Source organism: Bos javanicus, chromosome 20, assembly GCF_032452875.1.
Source record: "Bos javanicus breed banteng chromosome 20, ARS-OSU_banteng_1.0, whole genome shotgun sequence".
NCBI classification, from domain to species: domain Eukaryota; kingdom Metazoa; phylum Chordata; class Mammalia; order Artiodactyla; family Bovidae; genus Bos; species Bos javanicus.
In genome coordinates, this window is record NC_083887.1 from 58926706 (window position 1) to 58942355 (window position 15650).

A 15650-nucleotide genomic window follows, 5' to 3' on the forward strand; every position below is an offset into this window, starting at 1 on the left:
TCTAGGTTGGTCATAACTTTCCTTCCAAGGAGTAAGCGTCTTTTAATTTCATGGCTGCAGTCACCATCTGCAGTGATTTTGGAGCCCCAAAAAATAAAGTCTGACACTGTTTCCACTGTTTCTCCATCTATTTCCCATGAAGTGATGGGACCAGATGCCATGATCTTCATTTTCTGAATGTTGAGCTTTAAGCCAACTTTTTCACTCTCCACTTTCACTTTCATCAAGAGGCTTTTTAGTTCGTCTTCACTTTCTGCCATGAGGGTGGTGTCATCTGCATATCTGAGGTTATTGATATTTCTCCCGGCAATCTTGATTCCAGCTTGTGCTTCTTTGGTACATTTATGTCCCCATAATAACAGAGCTTAATCAATGAGAGTTTATTTATGTTATTAATGGTTCCATTTCACTTGAATGTTTGAATCTATATGGGGTCTGCCTTTGAGTACAAGGCCCAATGTCAGCTGTTTTCAGTGGAAAGGTTAATAATTGATGGAAAATCAGGGAACTGGCAGTCAAGTAGCCGGAACTAGATATTGCATTCTAAAGCACTGTTAAGTGTACTTACCTTAGGAATCGTATGTATATGTTGTTGTTCAGTCTCTAGGTTGTGTCCAACTCTTTGCAGCCTCATGGACTGCAGCGTGCTAGGCTTCCCTGTCCTTCACTATCTCCTGGAATTTGCTTAAACTTATGTCCATTGTGTCAATAATGCCATCCAAACATCTCATCCTCTGTCACCCCCTTCTCCTCCTGCCCTCAGTCTCTCCCAGCATCAGGGTTTTTTTTTCCCAGTGAGTCAGTTCTTCGCATCAAGTGGCCAAAGTATTGGAGCTTCAGCTTCAGCATCAGTCCTTCCAATGAATATTTCAGACTGATTTCCTTTAGGATTTCCTGGTTTGTTCTCCTTGCAGTCCAAGGGACTCTCAAGAGTCTTTTCCAGCACCACAGTTCAAAAGCATCAATTCTTTAGCACTCAGCCTTCTTTATGGTCCAACTCATATCTGTACATGACTACTGGAAAACCATAGCTTTGACTATATGGATAGGAACCATATGTGTGTGTGTGTGCATGTGTGCGTGTGTGCGTGTGTGTGTGTGTGTGTATATATATATATATATATATACTGCTACTGGTAAGTCACTTCAGTCGTGTCTGACTCTGTGCGACCCCATAGACGGCAGCCCACCAGGCTCCCCCATCCCTGGGACTCTCCAGGCAAGAACACTGGAGTGGGTTGCCATTTCCTTCTCCAATGCATGAAAGTGAAAAGTGAAAGTGAAGTCGCTCAGTCATGTCTGACCCTCAGCAACCCCATGGACTGCAGCCTTCCAGCCTCCTCTGTCCATGGGATTTTCCAGGCAAGAGTACTGGAGTGGGGTGCCATTGCCTTCTCTGATATATATATATTAAGATTAATATTGGGTGTCCCTGCTCTGTCAGGAAAGTTGTAGTGCTGGTTTTGGTAAGACGTAAGCATTGACACCCATCTTAAAGAAGCTTTGGAAGAACATTTGATCTGCATAGCATTTTTATAATTTAGTTTGTTAGCAATAAAATGAATTTATAATTATTTTTAATTAATTTATTTTTCAATTGGAGGATAATTGCTTTACAATGTTGTGTTGGTTTCTGCCATACGTCACCATGAATCAGCCATAGGTATACATGTGTCCCCTCCCTTTTGAACCTCCCTCCCATCTCTCATCCCATCGCACCCCTCTAGGTTGTTACAGAGCACTCAGTTGAGCTCCCTGCTTCTTACAGCAAATGCCCACTGGCTGTCTGTTTCACATGTGGTAATGCGTCTGTTTCAGTGTTACTCTCTCAGTTTGTCCCACTGTGTCCATAAGTCTGTTCTCTATGTCTGAGTCTCTCTTGCTGCCCCCAAAATAGGTTGATCAGTATCTTTTTTCTAGATTCCATCTATGTGCATTAATTTACGTCGTTTTTCTGACTTACTTTACTCTGTATAACAGGCTCTGTGTTCATCCACCTCACTAGAACTGACTCTAATTCATTCCGTTTAATGGCTGGAATATCTTCTTTATGTATGCAATAATGAAGTTTATGTTTCCTCTCTGAAATGATGTTTTTGAATTTTTGCTGTTGAAGGAAACAGCAGGGTTTGAGGTTTGCCTTGTGAAATCTATAGGCAGTAATGACATTTATTACAAATTATGTTATGGTCTTTAAGAAGGGTGAAGTTTAATAAACATGAGCAGGTAAATAAATTGGGTTATTTTTGTCTTCTTTGGCAAAATAAATTTTGCTTTCTTGGTAGCAGGGTAACTCATTTGTAACTGTAGGTTATTTGGGGTTTAAAGACTTAGTTAGCTCCTGGATGAGGTTATAGATGGGACTGTTCTTCATTCACTTAATGAGCAGTGCAAAGATTCAGAAATATAGCTGTGATGTGGACAGATCCATCCCTGATCTTAGAGTTTGCAGTGGTATTGGTGGAGGTCAGAGGTCACCAAAAGCAAAGCATCCGAGCCTTCCCTTGAACTCTGACCTTCCATCAGCTGCTCTCTTTCTGAAGTGATCATTCTTAGCTCTGACTGGACATATCTTCCTTTGATATCTCCCCAAGTTTATCATTAACCTTTTCAAAGAGAGACAGAACATTCTTTCTAGAAATCACTGCTTGGTTTCAGATAAATAGATTTTCTGTATCTGATCACATTCTTGTAATCAAAAGTTTTTCTGCCTTGTGAATCAATGCATCACTTTACTACCAGACCCCTTGGCATGGATGTGAGTGCTAACCTCCGAGTTTATAAATATGTCTTGGTTATTTTTGTGGGTTTGTATTTATGACAGTGTTAGTTGCTCAGGAAGGAAATGGCAACCCACTCCAGTGTTCTTGCCTGGAGAATCCCAGGGACAGGGGAGCCTGGCAGGCTGCCGTCTCTGAGGTTGCACAGAGTCGGACATGACTGAAGCGACTTAGCAGCAGCAGCAGCAGCATGTCCGACTGTTTGTAACCCCATGGACTGTAGCCCACCAGGCTCCTCTGTCCATGGAATTCTCCAGGCAAAGATACTGGAGTGGGTAGCCATTTCCTTAAATATCATATTAAAATGGTTTTCAAAGTCATGCTATCATACACCGGAAAGTCCCCCATGATGGTGGCTAAGTAATGTGCTTCTGAAGGGGTGATATTAGAAGCCTGGGATGTTGTTCTTTGTTGCTTTTAGACATTTAGAAAATGTCTCTTGAGTGAATTAACTAAACATCACTAATAATAGGATTTGATTTTTACACTGAATGCCATTTGACGGACTTTATTCTCTGGAGGAAAGGGACAAGATTTTGAGATTACCAGTTCATGACATTTTAGCACAAGGGAAAAGCAGAGAGATGTAGGATTCCGTAAGAATTTTGATGTTTGTTCGTGAACCTGAGTCTCTACTTTCTTCTTTCCCTGTTAATTTCTTTCCCTGTTGAATAAGCACAGCTGTGGTAATGGGTCCTCCAGTGAACCTTGGGCCCCTGACCCTCATTTCTGCTGCTGTGACGTTGGCTTCCTGCAGGGCTGTGTGTGTCTGTTGGTGGGAATCAGCAGGAGCCGGTGGATGGGGGAATGTGGAACTAACACTCATGTCTCAGTGTGATTCACCAGTCCTTGACATCATCATTTTCAGAACCAGATCTTGGCATCTTCATTATCAGACTTATGTGAGGAAAGATAGTTTCCTTCTAAATAAATATCTGATAAACTGAATCAGAACCAAAAGAGATGGAATATGAGTTGGTGTTTCTGTTGCTTTATGTTTGGGAAAAGGATCATACCTAAGTGCCTGAGAAAGCCCATGGGTGGGACAGTAGCAACAAACAGGTAACATAAAGGTCAAGATCATTTGTATCTACAGCTTTCACAAAGCAAGAACTATTACGCTAATAAGGATTGTTGGGCTTCCCTGGTGGCTCAGTGGTAAAGAATCTGCCTGCCAATGCAGGAGACGCGGGTTTGATTCTTGACACAAGAAGATCCCACATGCCTCGGAGCAACCAAGCCTGTGCACCACAGCGACTGAGCCCACGTGCTGCAAGTACTGAAGCCCACACCCAAGAGAAGCCACAGCGATGAGAAGCACCTCCCCCACCACAATTAGAGAGTAGCCCCCACTCTCCACAACTAGAGAAAAGCCCACGCAGCAGTGAAGACCCAGCATAGCTAAAAAACATAAATAGATACCTAACAATTATTAAAGAAATAAGGACTCTTTTCACATCTCTCCAGTTAATACTTGTCTTATTGTTTGGACCTTGGATTTCGGAAAGAACATGTAATTAAGGCATAGGATCATTCCCAAGCTGTTGCTTATCTTTTAGATTATAACTACAAACAAGATGCTAATTAAAGAAGTGTTGTTTTTCTCAATGGTGTGTGAAATAGTGCCAAAATTTTGGTCTTAAATAAAGAGCGAATGGGGTAACTGAATGAGGCAATATGATCCGAAAGGGACTAGTATGAAAAAATTAGAACCAGGCTAAGTAGCTGACTGAAGAGCAGAATACTGGGTGGACTTTACTACTATGAATTCTGTGATTTGCACCTAAAATTTGATTTTCATATCTTCACTTGGAGCCCCTGAGCTTGTGTTTAGGCTTGGGAGGACAATCTTAAAAAGCACTTCAGCTTAATTTTTTTAAAGAGTTTTTATTGAAATAGAGTTGATTTACAACGTTGTGTTAGTTTCAGGTGAACAGCAAAGTGATTCAGGTATATGTATATGTATGTATCTATTCTCTTTTAGTTTCTTTTCCCTTAGGTTATTATAAGATACCGAGTGTAGTTACCTGTGCTATACCATAGGTCCTTGATGCTTATCTGTTTTCTACATAGTAGTATATTTATTTTAATTCCAGACTCCTAGTTTAGCCATATCCCTTACCCCTTTGATAACTGTAAGTTTGTTTTTCTATGTCTGTGAGTCTATTTCTGTTTGTAAATAAGTTCCACTTGTATCACTTTTTTAGACTCCACATATTAGTGATATCATATGATATTTGTTTTTGTCTGTCTGACTAACTTCACCTAGAGTATGATAATCTCTCAGTTCAGTTCAGTTCAGTCGCTCAGTCATATCTGACTCTGCGACCCCATAGCCTGCAGCATGCCAGGCTTCCCTGTCCATCACCAAATCCTGGCGCTTGTTCAAACTCATGTCCATTGAGTCGGTGATGCCATCCAACCATCTCATCCTCTGTAGTCCTCTTCTCCTCCTGTCTTCAATCTTTCCCAGCATCAGGGTCTTTTCCAATGAGTCAGGTTTTCACATCAGGTGGCCAAAGTATTGGAGTTTCAGCTTCAACATCAGTCTTTCCAATGAATATTCAGGGTTGATTTCCTTTAGGATGGACTGGTTGGATCTCCTTGCAGTCCAAGGGACTATCAAGAGTCTTCTCCAACACCACAGTTCAAAAGCATCAATTCTTTGGTGCGCAGCTTTCTTTATGGTCCAGCTCTCACATCTACCCATGACTACTGGAAAAACCATAGCTTTGACTGGACCTTTGTTGGCAAAGTAATGTCTCTGCTTTTTAATATACTGTCTAGGTTGGTCATAATTTTTCTTCCAAGGAGCAAGCATCTTTTAATTTTATGGCTGCAATCACCATCTGCAGTGATTTTGGAGCCCAAGAAAATAAAAAGTCTTTCACTGTTTCCATTGTTTCCCCATCTATTTCCCATGAAGTGATGGGACCAGATGCCATGATCTTAGTTTTCTGAATGTTGAGTTTTAAGCCAACTTTTTCACTCTCTTCTTTCACTTTCATCAAGAGGCTCTTTAATTCTTCTTTGCTTTCTGCCATAAGAGTGGTGTCATCTGCATATCAGAGGTTATTGATAATAATAATAACATGGATGGTAATCTCTAGGTCCATCCATATTGTTTCAAATGATATTATTTTATTCTTTTTTTATGGCTGAGTAGTAGTCCATTGAAAGCACTATGTAGCTTTATACACAAAGAACAAGTGTCATGGTCCAGGGAACATCATTTGTTCAAGATTGGGCATCTAGAATGGGAAAACATTTCTATGGGAAAACAATATTATCAAAGATGTCACAGCCTTGCAAAGTTAAATTCATCAACCTCTTTTCAGATAATTCCAGGGATATCATAATTTTCCAGTGTTTTGTTTGCCGTGTTGTAAGATTGTACTTGAAAAATTCATGTTAAGATAATGTTTTGATTAAGATGATCTGTGCTTAGGATGCAAGTGATGGAGATCACTCACTTAGTTCCTGCATCTTGCTTAGAACTGGATGATGCCTGTAAGATCATCTGGTCACCTACTTCCTGTTATTCATGGGCATCTGGGACCAGAGTGGCAGGTGGTTTATTAACATCATACACTCAACCAGTATTTGGGTGTCAACATCGAAAACATGGCTTCCCAAAGCCAGGAGAATGCTGTTTCTATGAACACATTGAAGTGTCACCAGAGCAAAGACAAGAAATCAGAAGATTGCACATGAACTGTGGAAAATTCTTCAAGAGATGGGAATACCAGACTACCTGACCTGCCTCTTGAGAAACCTGTGTGCAGGTCAGGAAGCAACAGTTAGAACTGGACATGGAACATCAGACTGGTTCCAAATAGGAAAAGGAGTATGTCAAGGCTGGATATTGTCACCCTGCTTATTTAACTTATATGCAGGGTACATCATGAGAAATGCTGGGCTGGAAGAAGCACAAGCTGGAATCAAGATTGCCAGAAGAAATATCAATAACCTCAGATATGCAGATGACACCACCCTCATGGCAGAAAGTGAAGAGGAACTGAAAAGCCTAATGATGAAAGTGAAAGAGGAGAGTGAAAAAGTTGGCTTAAAGCTCAACATTCAGAAAACGAAAATCATGGCATCTGGTCCCATCACTTCATAGGAAATAGATGGGGAAACAGTGGAAACAGTGTCAGACTTTATTTTTTTGGGCTCCAAAATCACTGCAGATGGTGACTGAAGCCATGAAATTAAAAGACACTTACTCCTTGGAAGAAAAGTTATGACCAATCTAGATAGCATATTGAAAAGCAGAGACATTACTTTCCCAAAAAGGTCTGTCTAGTCAAGGTTATGGTTTTTCCAGTGGTCATGTATGGATGTGAGAGTTGGACTGTGAAGAAAGCTGAGGGCCGAAGAACTGATGCTTTTGAACTGTGGTGTTGGAGAAGACTCTTGAGAGTCCCTTGGACTGCAAGGAGATCCAACCAGTCCATTCTAAAGGACATCAGCCCTGGGTGTTCTTTGGAAGGACTGATGCTGAAGCTGAAACTCCAGTGCTTTGGCCACCTTATGTGAAGAGTTGACTGATTGGAAGAGACCCTGATGCTGGGAGGGATTGGGGGCAGGAGGAGAAGGGGACGACAGAGGATGAGATGGCTGGATGGCATCACCGAGTCGATGGATGTGAGTTTGAGTGAACTCCAGGAGATGGTGATGGATAGGGAGGCCTGGCATGCTGCAATTCATGGGGTCTCAGAGTCAGACACGACTGAGTGACTGAACTGACTGACAAAAATTCCTAATTCTTACACTTTCTGCTCAAAGGGTACTATACAAAATAACATCTGGAATGAGCATTAACACTGAGATCTCTATTCTTCCAATATATACCTGCGGAACTTGGGTGTTCTGTTTAGTGGATGCTTTACTCTAAATGCATCAGTTTTCTGTATTGTCCTTTGGGATTTTACTAGTGTTTGTCCCTTCCACTTTGGCAGATGAAGCTGAAGAAAACTTATGCATCTTTTTTAGCTTTTGCTGCACATTTTGAACTCACAGCAATCTTAGCAAAGCCAACATTCTGCACCACTTAATTTAAGTTTTCAAAAATTTTTTTGAGGGAAGACAGCTGAAGTAATTATTGAATCCACATATGATTAGTTATCTTTCTTTTAACTGTGAGTTTTTTCTTTCTTTTATGAATTTAGAAATAAAGAGAAAGATACTGGATGTTCTTGGTCTCACATATACTGACCTTGGTCAGGAAGATCCCCTGGAGAAGGGGTAGGCTACCCAAGCCAGTATTCTTGGGCTTCCCAGGTGGCTCAGTGGTAAAAATATGCCTGCCAATGCTGGAGTCACTGGCTCAATCCTTGGGTCAGGAAGATCCCCTGGAGGAGGAAATGGCAACCCATGCCAGTATTCTTGCCTGGAGAATCCCATGGACAGAGGAGCCTGGCAGGCTACAGTCCAGAGGGTTGCAAAGGGTCAGACACAACTGAACGACCAAGCATAAGCATATTGACCTTCACGTTTTCAAGATGTAAAGACCAACAGGGAAAGCAAAGAATCAGAGCTTTATTTCCATTTCTCTAGTATTCTTTTCTCCAACATGCACTCCTTCTCTAGATTCTTCCATTCCTGTTGAGTTATTCTTCACTTTACCAAGCTTGACACCGCATGGAATCACCTTGGACAGATTCCAATCACCACGGAATCCCCCATTACCAATTGTCAAGTTCCGTCTATCTGTTTCTCCCCATCCAGGATTTCTATATGGGGGTAGGTTAGGGGTGGCAACATGGGATGGGATAAAAGAACTTGCCTCTTTTTATCTAGCTTGTTTGTTTTTGGCCAGTGCCATGCTTCATATGGGGTCTTAGTTCCCCCACCAAGAAGTAAACCTGTGCCCCTGCATTGAAAGAGTGGAGTCTTAGCCACTGGAAGTCTTAGCCACTGCTGAGGAAGTCCCTTAGCTTGTTTGGTTTTGAGTGGATCAGGTGACCATTGTCTCCACTCCCTTATTAAATTCTTTATTTCCTCATGCCTAGGATTCTGACTTCAATCTTCCTTTCCTCCCATTCTTCAGCATAATCTCCCTAATCAAGATTTTCATCAACTTATTCTTCAGTGACTCCCTAATGCCTGTGAGGGCCACCTACCATAGGTTGACACACACAGCTCAGCCTCACATACTCTTCAGAGATTAATCACTCATATTTCTGTAAAACTGCAGCACCAGAAAGACTTGCTTTTGAAATCCAACCTCTGTGCTTTGCTGGTGATATTTTCCCTGTATGTTAGTCCCTTCAGTTCAGTTCAGTCGCTCAGTCATGCGACCCCATGGACAGCAGCATGCCAGGCTTCCCTGTCCATCACCAACTCCCGGAGCGTACTCAAACTCATGTCCATTGAGTTGGTGATGCCATCCAACTGTCTCATCCTCTGTCATTTCCTTTTCCTCCCGCCTTCAATCTTTCCCAGCATCGGAGTCTTTTCCAGTGAGTCAGCTCTTCGCATCAGGTTGCCAAAATATTGAAACCTCAGCTTCAACATGAGTCCTTTCAATGAATATTCAGAGTTGATTTCCTTTAGGATTGACAGGTTTGATTAAACCTAGATTTAGAAAAATCATATGTCACTCTTGTGCATCCATACAAATATAAATGTAATGAATGGGTTAAGAAATTTCCAAAGCTGCTTCCCATCGAGGGTCTGACTCTCCTGGGGTTTTCTTTCCATCTCCTGTCATGTATTCTGGGAGTTGTGATGCTGCTGTTTTCTTGATCTTCCCAGAAGGTGTCAGTGGAAGATTTTCAGAAAACAACTAGGACACACATTCCTCCTCAGATGGATTTTCAGTAGTTTGTCGACTGTGATATCGAGGTGCTCCAGTGGCCTTATCCTGACACCTGGAGTGACAACTGAGTGCACAAACTCTGGCCATGATTTCTGTCAACCAACAGTTAAAAGTGAATAGCTGCTGCTGCTGCTAAGTCGCTTCAGTTGTGCCCGACTCTGCTCGACCCCATAGACGGCAGCCCACCAGGCTCCGCAGTCCCTGGGATTCTCCAGGCAAGAACACTGGAGTGGGTTGCCATTTCCTTCTCCAATGCATGCAAGTGAAAAGTGAAAGTGAAGTCGTTCAGTCGTTCCCGACTTTTAGCGACCCCATGGACTGCAGCCCACCGGGCTCCTCCATCCATGGGATTTTCCAGGCAAGAGTACTGGAGTGGGGTGCCATTGCCTTCTCCGAAAAGTGAATAGCAGATGTGCTCAATTTCAATATGGTAAAAAGTGCAAAAAATGTGCTACTCAGAATGGATTGAAATATGATACTTTCTCATCCCACTTACCATTTTTTATGCTGCCCCCTTGTATCATTGTTTACAAGGCCATTAAACTGATGAATGTATTTAATTCTGCTGGGCCTCACTGAGACATTTAGAAGCAGAAATCTGTGAAAAATGTGTAGATGGTAACCATTAAAACCTGAATCTACTCTTTCTCTTGGGATATATTGGGAAATCAAGAGCAAAATTTTGAAGCAGCTCTACACTGAAATTTATATGCTGGGTTAAATTCCTTGGGAATTCGTCCCTATATTAGTATTGTCATTAATTGTAGTCATAACTTTTTTGCAAATAAAAAATATTAACATATTTTTCATGTATTAGGTACCTGTGAGGATCCAGGAATTTTACATAATCACAAGTCTGTTAGGCAGGTGGGTTTATTTCTAATTGATAATTTAGAAAACAAAAGCTCTGATGTCATATAGCTGAAAGAGAGCAATGCTAGGATTTAAACCCAGGTGTGTCTGACCCAGTTGGCGCTAGTGGTAAAGAACCCACCTACCAATACAGGGGATGTAAGAAACGTGGGTTTGATCCCTGGGTTGGGAAGATCCCCTAGAGAAGGAAATGGCAACCCACTCCAGTATTCTTGCCTGGAGAATCTAGTGGACAGAATCCCATGGACAGGCTGCAGTCTATAGGGTCGCGCAGAGTCAGACACGACTGAAGCAACTTGACATGCACACAGCATGCATGTGCCTGACCCCAGAACTTGCACTTTGTTACTCTGTGACGGTGGGTTGTACATACAGGACTGCAAGGCTCGATGCAGGTAATTCTTCATGATATAGCAATGAGTTCAGGAAGTCTCACACTTTGGAATACAAGTACAAACGGCAGTAATTTAGAACACAGATCCAAGTGAAGCTTGCATCAAGATTTCCTTTTTAATGGCACTTTCCACAATTTGTGTAATCATATTTTATTTATAATTATGTTATTTACTTTATATCTTTCTCCAGTGAAGGCCGGCATGTTGGCTTTTCATTGGTTCTGAGATCCACATGTTTTACATTTTAATGTCTATGAATTCAGAATGCAGCTTAAAGTTGAGGTTGTTTTTAAGTGTAATTGGCAGTGTTTTATTTTTCTCTTTGGAGGTCCTCTAAAATAATTATGCATTTTACAATGGACATTTTTTAGTGTTTGATCGTGATTTTTTAAAATTAAATTTATTTGCTTGGCTGTTTTGGGTCTTAGTCTTACATAATCACTGGCCCACGAGACCTTTGTTGCATCACGTGGGAACTTTTGTTGTGGCACACGGGCTCTGGAGCATGTGGGCTCAGTAATTGTGGCACTGGGGCTTAGTTCCTCTGCAGCATGCAAGATCTTAGTTCCCTAACCAGGGATCGAACCTGTCTCCATGAACTGCAAGGCCAATTCTTAACCACTGGACCTCCAGGGAAGTCCTAAGTATGTGTTTTAATTAGCTGCTCTATGCTTAATACATAGTACAGTGCCTGGTCCTATAAAAAGTACTCACATTTGCTGATGAAGAGTGAGTGAATGAATGAAAGTGAAACTTTAAACCTTGCCTGAAGGTACTTGGACTTATGGATGAAGTCTCTTGCCTATAGGAAGTTTATTGTCCACTCTTGTATTCTTATTATGTCTGACTTAAGATTTGTGAAATGGCCAATATGCTCAGCTTGGAACAGTGCATCGTCCATAAAGATAGGGCTGGAGGACTCCTCAGCTTAAAAGTTCCTGTAGGAGGAGGCGGGCAAAAAGAGAAGGGGGTGGCAGAGGATAAGGTGGTTGGACAGCATCACTAACTCACTGGACATGAATCTGGGCAAATTCTGGGAGAGAGTGGAGGACAGAGGAGCCTGGCGTGCTGCAGTCTGTGGGGCAGCAAAGAGCTGGATGGGACTGAAGAACAGAAACAAGGAGGTGTCTCGCTTGCTGAAGCCATCACCTGGTAGAAAGTACTCATAGGAAAACTCACCCGAGTCTCCCTCTGGGAGGCATTTGATACCCTTCTCCAATGACCAGAAACCGACTCAATTGTCGGCTGGCAATTAGGGGGCAAGGGGTCAGATGCAGGCTTGTGCTTTGATTGGTTTGTGATGCAGTAGTGGTTTAGTTGCTAAATTGTGCTGAGTGCCAAAGAATTGATGCTTTTGAACTGTGGTGTTGGAGAAGACTCTTGAGAGTCCCTTGGACTGCAAGGAGATCCAACCAGTCCATCCTAAAGGAGATCAGTCCTGAATATTCATTGGAAGGACTGATGCTGAAGCTGAAACTCCAGTGCTTTGGCCACCTGATGTGAAGAAATGACTCATTTGAAAAGACCCTGGTGCTGGGAATGATTGAAGGTGGGAAGTGAAGGGGACGACAGAGGATGAGATGGTTGGATGGCATCACCAACTCAATGGACATGAAGTTTGAGTAAGCTCCAGGAGTTCGTGATGGACAGGGAAGCCTGGTGTGCTGCAGTCCATGGGGTCGCAAAGAGTGACATGACTCTTTGGTCGGACATGACTGAGCGAGTGGACTGAACTTGAAATCTCATGGACTGCAGCCCACCAGGCTCCTCTGTCCATGGGATTTCCCGGGCAAAAATACTGAAGCGAGTTGCCGTTTTCTTCTGCAGGGGTTCCTCTCAACCCAGGGATCAAACCCTGGTCTCTTGCATTGCAGGCGGATTCTTTACTGACCGAGCTACCAGGAAAGCCCCTCATTTGTGCTGCTTGATGAAAATTCTCAGTGAGCCTCCTTCACTCAAGGGGATTCCTTAAGACACTTAGTGTCTTTGCTGAAATTCAGCCCAGAGGTTGGAAGACTGCAGTTTACTGCGGAGCCTCGAGAGAGCCATGGTGACGCCTGCCAAACCCAGGATGAATGCCATCAGCCATCTGTGGAAATCTTCCCAGAAAGTAACTCTTCCCAAGAGAGACCATTGTATTAATAAATGAGCTGCTGATGAAATGACGAGGTGCCTAAAATACCATTAGGGAAGCTGCGATTTCAATGTAGCTAATGAAAGATAAACAGTGACATGGTGAATTGTCACCTCTGTCCTGAGGTCATGTGTTGACAGAGGATCCTTGGGACTGAGATGCTGAGCAAGGAGGGTGAGAAAATACTGCGATTTGCTGGTGACCTTTCAACCTGGGCTTCCCTGGTGGCTCAGATGGTAAAGTGTCTGCCTGTGATGGGGGAGACCCGAGTTCGATCCCTGGGTTGGGAAGATCCCCTGGAGAAGGAAATGGCAACCCACTCCAGTACTCTTGCCTGGAAAATTCCATGGACGGAGGAGCTTGGTAGGCTACAGTCCATGGGGTTGCAAAGAGTCAGACACGACTGAGCGACTTCACTTTCAACCTGGCACAGAGCAGAATGAGGGCTAGTCTAGATACCGTCTTCATTCACGGTTAGAACAAAAAACAGTTGCTTGCCTATACCCAGAGGTTGATTAAAAAACTATCCCATAAACCAACTCTCACTTCCTGTGTTTTGTGTGTATGTGTTTCTTTTAAAAAACATTTATTTATTGATTTGGCATCATGCAAGATCTTCGGTCTTTGTTGCAGCATGCCAATTCTTAGTTGAGGCATACAGGATCTAGTTCCCTGACCAGAGATGGAACCCCGGTACCCTGCATTGGGAGGTGGAGTCTTGGCCCCTGGACCACCAGGGAAGTCTCTAATGCTTTGTTTACCAAACAGTATTTAGGTCTAAGTGCTGTCTCTCTGTTAACTCTCCATATGGAATGAAATCAATGCTCAGTCATGTCAAACTCTTTGCAGCCCCATGGACTGTAGCCTGCCAGGCTCCTCTGTCCATAGAATTTTCCCAGCAAGAATACTGGAGTGGGTTGCCATGTCCTTCTCCAGGGGATTTTCCCGACGTAAGGATGGAACCCATGTCTTTTTCATCTCCTGCATTGCAGGCGGATTCTTTACCACTGTGCTATTTGGGAAGCTATGTATGGAGGCCCCTCCCTAATGTTGTCTATTGAAGTGAATCTCCCAAGTCAGGTACCAAATTGACATCCAAATTAGCAGTAGGTGTCAGTACCAAATTAGCATCCTGGCTTTCAAATGGGTCTCGTGTGAGATTAATTAGCAGGATCTTGGTGGGATGGGTCCCCTGGTTCTCGATTTATCCTTGGATGACCTGATTGGATTTGAGTTCCTGAAACTTGAACTTCAAGGACTAAAACCTGGATTCAACATGTCCAACCTTAAATGTCCTGCCACTTATTCATCTTGATGAGAGAAATCCCACCTACTAGACTTCTCAGATCACGTTGGCTGATTCCCCATCATGTCATAACAGCAAGGATGATCAAGATCTTTAGTCATAGAGAATAAATAACCTTGGTTTATTTGTAAGTACAGCTCTGTGAGCGCAAGTAATTTATGGACACCATTTGCTATTTGCATATGAAGTAGGCTTGTTTTTTTATGGGGAGAAAATGGCTCCATTGAGTTACAATTAGCCTACCTGACAGTCACAATTAGCCACAAGCCTGGTAGTTAATCAAGCACACAAAAGCTGTTTAGACAAAGATGGACTGAATGTCTTGTGCAACTGATTCATAGCTGTGGCTTCTCTGTTTTCTGTTTTGATACGGTTTAAAGTTACTCCCTGTTCAAAGAAATGATTCAAATATCTCTGTTGACTTCAAGCTTACTGCTGGGCAGTGTCTAGAATTAAACGAACATCAGAGGTTGTGTTGCAACCCAGCTGTTCAAATGCGTTGATAGGTTGATAAGTAAGAATGGGAGACACTGTTCAACTGTATAGCGTGTAAACAGTATTGCCCTAACAACACAGGGCTTTGGAAGAGAGGAGAGGCCAAGGTGGAGAGCGAAAACTTAAATTCAAGTATAGGTTTTAATTTTTATTCCATGTTTATGGTGCATAATACATGCAAATTGGACATGTAAACATGTTGAACTTCTGGTCCTCCAAAATACTTTTCATCTGAAAGCCTGTTGGATGATGAGTTGGTCTCCCAGGAGCTAGAAGATCATTCTGGAAGAGTCTATAAGCTGAACAGATTGCTGGGATGTTTAGGATCGGCAGGCGACAGCTCTGGAAGCAGAGTGTCACCCGCGTTTTAATGGTAAGGAGCTGCTGTCTGTGAGCTTGCACATGTCTTAGAACATCATCTCTTGCACCTGTGTGCAAAAATTCCTAAAAAAGTTCAAAATCATATTCTGATGAATCTGTGAGAAACATGTTTATCTACTAATTTTTAGATAGTTCATAAGGCTATATGTTACTTCAAATTTAAAATTAAAAAGGAGTTTCATCTTTAGGCTTTTCTGCACCTTGCCACCTAAACTGTGGCTTCTTGTAGAAATACAGTCTCCATCTTTTGGGATGATGCTTATTGTTGTTCTGTCAGTAAGTCGTGTCTGACTCTTTGCAACACCATGGACTGCAGCACTTAAGCTGCAGCCTAGCATTCAAACCAGGCTCCTCTGTCCTTCACTCTCTCCTGGACTTTGCCCAAACTCATGTCCGCTGAGTGGGTGATGCTGTCCAACCATCTCATCCTCTGTTGCCCCTTTCTCCTCCTCCCCTCAGTCTT

At 42.6% G+C, this 15650-nt stretch overlaps 1 protein-coding gene across 2 annotated transcripts in view; it reads left to right on the top strand.

The window, feature by feature from the left end:
• The window catches only part of DNAH5 (dynein axonemal heavy chain 5), a 323884-nt gene that overhangs the window by 37986 nt on the left and 270248 nt on the right, over positions 1-15650 (top strand). Inside the window, exon 1 of one of the 2 annotated variants that reach the window (XM_061393863.1) lies at positions 14623-15179. The exons of the other annotated variant lie outside the window; for it this stretch is intronic. Coding sequence (XP_061249847.1) covers positions 15123-15179 — 57 coding nt within the window. The 5' untranslated portion in view covers positions 14623-15122. Of the gene's footprint in view, positions 1-14622; positions 15180-15650 lie in introns of those variants that run through there. 2 annotated transcript variants of the gene reach the window in all.